Source organism: Micromesistius poutassou (genome assembly GCF_964030765.1).
Source record: "Micromesistius poutassou genome assembly, chromosome: 6".
NCBI lineage: Eukaryota > Metazoa > Chordata > Actinopteri > Gadiformes > Gadidae > Micromesistius > Micromesistius poutassou.
Genome location: NC_140276.1, coordinates 6,857,814 through 6,868,421, shown reverse-complemented (window position 1 = coordinate 6,868,421; position 10,608 = coordinate 6,857,814). Strand labels below are relative to the sequence as shown.

General features: G+C 51.4%; 1 protein-coding gene across 1 annotated transcript; it reads left to right on the top strand.

The window, feature by feature from the left end:
* Nucleotides 1–3,445: 3,445 nt before the first annotated feature.
* On the top strand, nt 3,446–9,762 carry gpc4 (glypican 4; the record flags this gene model as incomplete). The annotated part of the gene is made up of 7 exons (XM_084469130.1): nt 3,446–3,970; nt 4,993–5,158; nt 6,138–6,268; nt 6,683–6,829; nt 7,220–7,344; nt 7,475–7,647; nt 7,895–9,762. Coding segments are annotated over 7 exons (1,497 nt in total), but the record flags the coding sequence as incomplete, so codon positions are not given.
* Nucleotides 9,763–10,608: the final 846 nt, after the last annotated feature.

Here is a 10,608-nt window from a genome sequence, read left to right as displayed (position 1 = left end):
AGACTCTCTGCCGTCCGGGGACACGTCCGGGGTTGAGAGACGGGGGCCCCGGGGGGGGTGGGGTGGGGTGGGGGGTGAGAGCGTGGCCAAGAAAGAGTCACCCTTGGAAAACACTGCTGCGGAATATCTTTTATGAAAGAAGCCACGACAATGAGAGCCAGTGTTGATGAGTGGCAAAGACTGAAGGCTCAGTGATGGTTTCCACGCAGACGCTACCACACAGTCCTGAACCTGGCCAATGGAGCAGACCGCCTCGACGCAAGGTTGCAATTTCTTGGGAGGCACACGTCAGGCCCTTGCGGTGGACGCAGAGAGAGGGTGTGTGTGTGTGTGTGTGTGTGTGTGTGCGTGTGCGTGTGCGCGCTTTATGTAAAAGCCGCCTATACATGCCGTTCTTGTTAGAAGGCCAACACGCATACGTGCCCGATAACTCTCCTGAGAAGATCTCCGGATCGCCGTTACGCATGCTCTCGTCATGTGCCTGGAGGGGCCGAGAGTCACGGCCGATTAAGAGCAGGGGGCCAAGAATAGTCCAACATCCCCCCCCCCCTCCCCCTCCCCCTGCTTTCATCACTGCCCCCAGTGTCCGTCTGTCTGTCCGTCCGTCTGTCTGTGTGTGTCTGTCTGTCTTGTTGTGCTGACTTCCAACAGAGCGTGGCTGTGTCTGGCCTGGGATTTCAGCACGGAAGATTAAAGCCTCTATTGCCTTCCTATATAAGAGGACACAACACACACACACACACACACACACACACACACACACACACACACACACACCCTTCCTTAGCTATGCAGGCTAGCAGCAGGGGGGGTGGAATCCCATAAGGGAAGGTAGCAGCACAGAGACTAATTGGCACAAATAGGATGCAATTACCGCCTGGACTGGGAGGGGCCAAGGGTGGGGGGTCGGGGGGGCGGGTGGGAGTCAGCCCTCTCTCTAGCGAGGTACCGGGGCTAGGGTGTATAGAGAGAGAGAGAGAGGGAGAGAGTTCAGCGTTTCGGGGGAACATTACTTTACATTTTGTAACAAGTCGTGCCTTCTTCTGCGTAACCTTTCACCCACATTCGCTCAGACCTTCTGGCTAACCGACCAGGGACACACTTGTGTTTTTTCTTTTTTTTTTTTTTTATGGAAAACTCCGGAGGCAGTGCTGGGCTCTGTGGCCGGTTGGCGGCCTGCAGTGTGTCATAAACTGTTTTTAATGACAATGCAAGATGCCTAATGCATAATGCTTCACATGCTTCAGCAGCAGCACATGTATGGGCCAGAGAGAGAGAGACACACACACACACGTGTCTAATTCCGTGAACCCAGAGAGGGTTTGTGAGTCTTTTTGGCGTTGGTGTGTTTCCAACTTGTGAGTGTAATCTAAAAAGGAACTGGAGGAAGTGTAGCCTTGTTCCTACTCCTCCTCCTCCTACCTCCCCTTGTCTCCTTTCTTCGACTTTAAACTTGTGGCTACTGTGCGTGGTGGGGGTCCATTGTTTTAATCGGTCTATGTGGTGTCGAACTTCGCCGTGTGTGTGTGTGTGTTGGGGGGGGGGGGGTCCTGCAGTCCTGCAGTGTTTCCGGTATCCTTGGCGACACAGTAGGGATTTTGAGGAAGAAAAAAAAATACGAAAGCGCCACCAAGCTGCTCCCGCCCGTCCGTCCCGTCCCTCACTCTCTTCCCTCCTCCTCCTCTCTTTGGTGTGTCAGTCTGAAGTGTAAGTGACAGCGGCACTCTATACGTGTGTGTGTGTGTGGGTGTGTGCGCGTCTGTGTGTGTGATGGTGTGTGTGTGTGCATCCGTCCATCCTGGTGGCAGATTCAGAGTGGAAAGTACTGACCCCCTCCCCCCCCCCCCCCCAAACCCTCCTCACCCCCCCAAACCCTCCCTCCCTCCCTCTCCAAAGGGAGCATGGGAACTTAACATGTCAAAAGCGAGCGGAGGGCAGCTCCAGTGTGATGGAGGGGAGGGGGAGGAGGGGGGGGGGGCAGCAGTGTCTCAGGGCCGCGGCGTGTTGGTGGGGGGGGGGGACGCGAGGGGAGGGGCAATGAAAGGGCCGGCGAAGCACCGGCCTGTCGGTGAAAAAAAAAATGCAGAATTTTCTTTTTTTTTTTTTTTTTTGAAGACTGAGGAATTCTGGAACTCTCATTTTGTTCAGATTAAGAAGGGGGAGGGAGGGAGGGGGGGGGGGGGGGCGCAAGTGGTGGTGGAAGAAGGGGCTGGATTATTGGGGGGTATAGGAGATGGGTGGAGGTGGGAGGGGGGGGCGGGGGGGGGTTGATGGGCATTCCTTAGGATGAAGTAGGTCATTGTTCCCTGCCTTCAGTGAAGAGAACTCTCTGAAGTGAGAGAGAGAGAGAGAGAGAGAGGGCGAGAGAGAGAGAGGGCGAGGGATGTGGGGCTGGCTGCTGTTGTGTCGCTGGTCTGGGACAGGTCCCTATTGGAGCTGGGGCTGGGCGCTGCTTCATTATGCAGTAATCCTATTGAGCGGGCGGCTGAAGGACAGTCCGAGAGACGGCCGGGGAGAAAGGAAACGGAATGGAATGTGACAACGGAGGGAACGCCATTGATGGCGGTCGGTGCGCGGCGGCACTGACGCGAGGGAGACACTCTCTGTTTGAGACGACGAGCGTGCGGGCGGGCGGGCGAGCCGGACGGAATGCCACTCTCCTCTAATGCCACTCGGCCAGCGCCACTCTTCTGTTTGATGGAGTCGCCCCCGGCTCCTCCTCCTCCTCCTCCTCCTCCTCCTCCTCACCCGCTACCCCCCCCCCCCCCCCCCAGCCTCTTGTTATATCCTGCCCTAGTCTAGTTGGCCCCGGCCCGTCTCTCTCCCGTCCCAAAATAAATTCCTGGCTGCATGTCCGTTCCCTTCCGAAGTGATTATCGTTGTGGCTCTGACTGTATTCACCCCGGCTGACTGGAGAAGTTGTCAAAATGTTGGCACGGGGTCGCATGGAAAAGTCATCCATCTGATTCCATCGAGCGCTGCCTTTTTAAAGCCCGGCTGCTTCTATTGGTCTGATCGCGTGGAGCTCAACCCCATCCTCTACCGCTCCTCCATAGGATGCAGTCTAATGTCTTGTGTGTTGGCCCTTATTTGTCTAGAGTATATGTTATTAAACTGTGTTTGAATAATGTAATGTAATGGGCATCGATTTGTTTTGGGATACATAATGAAGACTTGTCCAATGTGAATGGTCCTCATTTATACAGCGCTTTTATCCAAAGCGCTTTACAGTGTCGACTGACATTCACCCATTCATGCACACATCCATTCACACACCGACGGCGGAGTCGACCACACAGGGCGACAGCCAGCAATTAGGGTGAGGGCGTCCTGAGCTAATGCCGCCCCCAATGTATTATCATTATCATCATTATTATAGTCTAGTAGCAAGAATATCATCTTGACATTCTGATGGTGAAGACTCCCTCACTCAAACTGATCCTCCCTCTCCTCCTCCTCCTCCTCCCTCTCCTCCTCCTCCTCCTCCCTCTCCTCCTCCTCCTCCTCCCTCTCCTCCTCCTCCTCCCTCTCCTCCTCCTCCTCCTCCCTCTCCATCCCGTCCCCGTCCACAGAGTTCTTCCGGGAGCTGCTGGAGAACGCCGAGCGCTCGCTCAACAGCATGTTCGTGCGCACCTACGGCATGATGTACGTGCAGAACGCCGAGCTCTTCAAGAACTTCTTCGCCTCGCTGAAGCGCTACTACCTGTCGGGCAGCGCCGCCGTCGACCTGGACGCCATGCTGTCGGACTTCTGGGCCGACCTGCTGGAGCGCATGCTGCGCCTGGTCAACGTGCAGTACGACTTCACCAGCGCCTACATGGAGTGCGTCAGCCGCCACACCGACCAGCTGCAGCCCTTCGGCGACGTGCCGCGCAAGCTCCGCCTCCAGCTGACGCGCGCCTTCGTGGCGGCGCGCACCTTCACCCGCGGCCTGGCGCTCATGCCCGAGGTGGTCAACCGCGTGTCCACGGTGAGTGAGGGCGGGGGCGGGGGGGGGGGGAGTGGGAGTGGGGTGTGTGTGTGTGTGTCTCTGTCTGTCTGTCTGTCTCAGTCTCTCTCTCTTGGTCTCTCTCCCTGTCTGTCTGTCTGTCTGTGTCTCTCTCTCTCTCTGTGTGTGTGTGTGTGTGTGTGTGTGTGTGTGTGTGTGTGTGTGTGTGTGTCTCTGTCTGTCTGTGTCTCTGTCTGTCTGTGTCTCTCTCTGTGTGTCTCTCTCTCTCTCTCTGTCTGTCTGTCTGTCTGTCTGTCTGTCTGTGTCTGTCGGGGAGAGGCTGTCTTGTCAGTGCTGCGGTCTTCCACACATGGGGGGGGAAGAAATGAAACGCGGTTTCCATTCAGTGTTTGATTAAGGGCTTGTCTGCCTTAAGAAGTACAGTGCAGCGCTGGCCTTGTCCCGAGCGCACCTTGTGTAATGAGGGGTTGATCGCGAATTAGCGCATGATAAAACCGTCGCCCCAGGCTGAATGTACAATGCAAGGCTTTTGTCAGACCATGATTTGTCATCTCCGAGCACAGGGATTTTTTTGGTGCGTTTGACAAGTTGAGAAGAACCAGTTTGACCGTGTGTCGAGGTGTCATATGGCAACGCAGGAGGCAGAGGTGTGGGGTTTTCTGCTCCGGGACGCGATTGAAATTGAATATCAATGAGTGTGTGTGTGTGTGTGACACTGTATGTGTGTGCATGTACACACATTACAGCGTATATTTCTCTGATTACATGAACTCCTTAGATGTGCAATACGACACTAGTTCATGTTCAGTTTCGCCGTAGCAGCAGTGACTCATTCACGGGTTAGAGTTTCAGATGAACACGATAAAACAAATGCAGTCGTTTTAATAAAGACCCACCTGAGTCAAACGGCACACGAGAGAGAGCGCCTGTGCATTCAGCGTCCAGATGTGACGCTCGGTGTCACGTCTCCGACGTCCGGACGTGTTGTGTCAAGTGCTAACCAGGACACACCTCTGTCCCCCCCCCCCCCCCACCCCCCAAAGGTCACGGCGTCTCCCAGCTGCGTGCGGGCCTCCATGAAGATGCTGTACTGTCCCTACTGCTCGGGCCAGGTGGCCCTGAAGCCCTGCCAGAACTACTGCCTCAACGTGATGCGGGGCTGCCTGGCCAACCAGGCCGACCTGGACACCGAGTGGAACAACTTTGTCGGTGAGTCCAACTCGACGTACTGTCGTTTTTGTTGGTGGGGAGAATTGGGATGGGGATGGTGGGTTGGTTGACCAGTAAAGGGGAAATGCGAGTGGAGTTAAAAGCTTCTTTATTTCATCGTTGGAGTGCTATATTTGTTCTGACCCTCGATACATTTGCATGGGAAGAAAGGAGAAGTTTAAGTGAAATATTCATTCGCTTTCTGGCATCTACTTTCAAATCTTTTGTCTGTGTAATGCTTACGGCTTCGGTACTTACCAGTATCGTACATTATAGTACCAAGTTGTTTCCCATGTATGCCGAAAAGTGTATGATTATTCTAAAGTTTATTAAGATAACATACTGCATAAGAATTCAGGCACCTCAAGCGGCGATATGCTGTTAGAAGCGGAGAGTGGAACAAGGTGTTCACCCAGACGGTTGTGTTCAGTGGGTGTGCTGACAGCAGGGCAGCCTGTGTGGCAGGAGGCCTCAGGTTCGTTCTTTGTGTCAGCTCCCCTGAAACAGAACTCTGCATTCCTGTCCCAGCTGCTGCACAGGCAGCCCCTCCAGTCCGCTCGCTCCAGCAGGCGGCACAGTGCCTCCCCCTAGTGTTCAAGTATCTCCTCTGACCCCTTACATGTTTTAAATGGAGAATATGAACTGATGCCCTCCATGAGGCGGTTTAGAGTCCCCAAATTTAAGAGAAACAGACTGTCTGTCTGTCCTGCTGCTAAATCAGTATTGATAATTCAGAGGGTATGTTGTTGTTTTTGTTGTTCTTTACCTTCTGTTCTTGTGACTAGTCCTGTATTGTATGTCTTGTTGTGTATCTTGAACGGAGACGCCATGGAGGCAAAACAAATTTCAGTTTCGATACAATAAAGTTGTATCGTATCGTTACATGCAAGGGCAATCAAAGGCACTTTTTTTTTTTATGAAATTGTATCCATCTGCATGAATTAAATGTACTTTTTGTTGTTGTTTTCTTGTTGTTCAGATGCCATGCTTAGTCTGGCCGACCGGCTAGAGGGGCCCTTCAACTTTGAGTCCGTCATGGACCCCATCGACGTGAAGATCTCCGAGGCCATCATGAACATGCAGGAGAACAGCATGCAAGTGTCGCAGAAGGTCAGTGTTTTACACACACACACACACACACACACACACACACACACACACACACACACACACACACACACACACACACACACACACACACACACACACACACACACACACACACACACACACACACACACACACACACACACAACGCTGGCAGTTACAACGGGTGCTGGTGTGTGTGAGCTGTACACACACACACACACACCGAACCCAAACACACACACACACACCGAACCCAAACACACACACACACACCGAACCCAAACACACACACACACACACACCAAACCCAAACACACACACACACACACCGAACCCAAACACACACCACACACACCGAACCCAAACACACCCCAAACACACACACACACCCCTACCTCCCCCCCTGCTGACCCATTCTCCGGCCGTCTCCTGCAGATCTTCCAGGGATGCGGTCAGCCCCGGCCGGCCAAGGGCTTCCGGTCCCGGCGCTCGGCGAAGGAGACGGGTTTCACCGGCCGCTTCCGGCCCTACAGCCCGGACGCCAGGCCCACCACCGCCGCCGGCACCAGCCTGGACAGACTGGTACGCTCCCGCCAGACAATGAGATGCTTTTCCAGTGTGTATCTGTAGGACTTACGGCTCAGTTGTGGTTCAACGTCACGCAACGACCATGCAGATGCGTTGACGCAGTCCTGAACCTGTTTTGGTTCTGCGTCTGGTTTTAAGTGGGCGGACCAATCACAGCCCACGCTGCTGCGCCGCCTCGGTGCAAGGTTGCAATTTTTTTGGAGGCGCACGTCAGGCCCTCGCAGTGGAGGCAAGGAGGGTCCGCAAGGACGTAAGCGTTGCGTTGACGTGGAACCATAACTGAGCCTTAAGGGTTTTTGTTGTGCGCGTCGTTTGCCTCACTATCTATGCTCTTTATTGTGTTGTGTAACCCTTTTTTTAAAATCTTTTTCACCTTTTCTTAAGACGACCGATGTAAAAAAGAAGCTGAAGTTCGCCAAGAAGTTCTGGTCCACGCTGCCAGACACAGTGTGCGACGGAGAGAGAATAGCGCCGGGTGATGAGTGCTGGAACGGAACCGCGAAAAGCAGGTATGGACACACGGCCAGCGCACAAACCCCAGCCCGTAGAAGTGGTGCGCGGCGTGTCGGTTGTACGCCACGCCATGGCTCCGATCTACATCTCATATACCCCCCCCCCCCCCCCCCCTTGTGCTTTTAGATATGATTCCGTCGTCATCGGCAATGGCCTAGCCAATCAGGTGTCGAACCCGGACGTGGAGGTGGACATCACGAGGCCAGATGTGGTAATTCGCAGTCAAATAGCCGTCCTGAAGGAAATGACCAGCTGGCTGAAGGCAGCGCACAGCGGGACTGACATCTCCGTTTTCACCGGTGAGGACCAAAGGACCGCTTTTAATAATGACAATGAAATCCATTTTTATTTATATTCATGTTGCGTCTAATCTAAATACTCAAAGACATACGTAAGAATAAAATACACAAGTTAAAACAAACGAGCAATGAGTATACGCTTCTTCCGACAAATGCACTTAATGCAAGTCTGCTCAATGTAAATGTAGTGCAGAACAACGCCCCTTTTTTAAATCCTCTAACCTCGTGGTGCCTGTGTGTCGCTCAGACGAGGCAGACGACAGCGGCGAGGGGAGCGGCAGCGGCTGCGACTCGCCGACCTGCGAGACGGACCGGGACATCTACTTCTCCACACCGGCCAACCCGGTCGTGCCCCACGTCAAGAAGGTGGTGGTGGTGCTGCAGACGGACACGTCCGCGGCCGCCGCCGCACCGGGCGGCTGGGCGCTGGCGGCCTGCGGGCTGCTCCTCGCTCTCCTCGCTCCCCACTGGAGATAGAAGCAAGACTGGAGGCCCAGGGGGAACCAGAGCGCCAGGAAGGAAGAGGAAGAGGAACACAAGCGGAACGAGGGGGATATCTGTCAGAGAACTTTTGAGAAAGAAAAGACTGCCTTCAGGACCTTGGTCTGTCCGCCCTTTGGGGGGGGGGGGGAGGGGTGGGGTGGGGAAGGGGAAGACTCTTATTAATATTACAATATTACAATAACTTCAGTTTTAATTATTTGTTTATATATTTTTTAAGGACATCGATGTACAGCGATATGATTTCCAAAAAAACAAAAAAAGAGAGTAGTGTTTTCCAAGGAACGCTTCGATGCTCACAGGCCCGTGAGAGCTCTGAACACTCGACGATTGGACATGGTATAGGATTGTTTCAATTAGCATTTTAATCTAAAATTATCGTTTATCTGAACCTAAACTATTGTGGCCTGAGCAATCTAAATAGGAAGCAATTGAACAACTGCTCGGTTCTTGAAACAATGGAGTTGTGTGGTATTTCCCAAATATCAAACACAAATAGCCCCTTTATCTTCTATGAAATGGACAACTATTGCTTCCAATCCAGATATCAGCCAGTCGGTACTTGTAGGCTAGTTTGTTCTAAGAGTATTTAAAAATACTGGCTTAGAAAAAAGACCACGGTATCAGGTCTTTACTGTTGCTTTTGAGAGCTGCTTACTGCCTCTTCCAGAGCTACAGAAAGCAACATTACCAAACGGTTTCACCTAGAGATGCAATCATTCTTTGGGAAGGCATTCATGTGCCTTAATATGTATACAGTAGTTTCTAATAACGAGTTATTTCAACCTTAATGCCAGCTTTTATCTATCAACCTCTTTTTTTAATTAAATAGAAACCATTTTGGTAATTTAAAAATAATACCTCACCGTCATTAAACATCCGTCAATGTTCATGTTTTAGGTGTAAGCGCAAGCTGGTTGTGAGATCTAGTGGCTAGGGTGTGAATGGCAAGAATGGCTTAGGAGGACCGGGCCCTGCCTAGGCATTACCCCCCCTCTAAAGAGACTGAGTTCACTACACAATTCCTGATTGCCCTTCGGTACCGTCGTATCAGTTGTACACTGACTTGATGCAATTTTGCGTGTCAAGAGAGACAAGAACGAGGACATGAGTGGCATGTCCAATGATATCTGGGGTGGGGATGGGGGAGGAGCTATATGGTATGGAGGTTTTCATCAAAGTACAACAAAATGACAGACTATTTTTTAATACAGGGTTTGATGTGGAGAAAGTGTTGTAATTTGTAGATCTGTTTTGGAATGAAGATATATATTAGGTACTACAGTGACTTTTTCTTTTTCGGAGCTAGTGGGAGTGATTGTGCACAGATTTGGGGGCTGTTCTGCTTTGTGGGGCAGTGTACACCAATTTTGCCTCTGCCCCCCCCCCCCCCCCCCCCTTTCCCATCCCCCGTATACACACGTGTACCTCTGTACGAGATTTCAGTGTAAATGGACTCCTTCCTGAAAGCCTTTGGTGCTCGCGTCATGCCATTTCAAATGAACATGTGGAACCGGTTGACGTTTAATCACGAGTTCCACCAGAGCGGATCCGATACAGGTGTCGGTGGGGGTTGCCAAACCTCGGTACGTTGTCAACTAATTCTTAAAGGCTAAACAAACAAACAAACAAAAAAAAGAATGTAGGTTTTAATGACTAGTCAATGCAGTCTCTTGTATTTGTTGTCTGCTTGATTACGCTTCAAGGTGTTTTTGTACTAGGTTGCACTTGTAGCCAAGTGGCGAGAACAATGTAAGGTTTTTCTTTTAAATTGATATCCTGTCAGTTTCATTGCCCGGGTCATTTCACCTCTCACATACCGTGGTGCCGAAAAATAGCTTTTTTGTGTACAGTAAGTTATGCATTTTTTGTTAAGCAGTGCCTTTGCAAAAGTGCTTCCAGAAGGGACAAAAGTACCTACAAATTACAGTATTCCACATGCACACGCCGTTCAGATAAAAATGATATATGAAAATTGAAAAGTGCTGGCATAAGACAAGTGTTTTGTTAGACATTTTAAATCAACGCATTTTATTTAATGCCGGTTAAAATAATAGAGAAAATCAGTTTTGACTGTGTACGGTTTTTATTCCATTGTTCCCAATGGAAAGGGAGAGAATGTGAATGAAATCAGTAAAGGACAGGAGCATCCAGCCAGGAGGGCCGGGAGAATCAAACGCAACCAAGCAGCAGAGACAGATCTATGCAACCCATCACAGAATGTCTTGATTTGACAGGTTGGTTTGGTGGTGGGGCCCTCTCATTAGACCGTTTCAGTGCCTATGTTCCCGTGACCCACCAACATTTCTGCAAGGGCTTGTTGTTATTGTAGTTTGTGTGGGGGAGTCGGATCTGTAAGTAATGAAGCATGAATCTCTCCCAAAAGCAGCGAGGGGGGGATGTTTTGGGTAGTGATAGTTAGATGTCTGTGCTTGCAGGGCCCGGGCAGTCACATTTCCC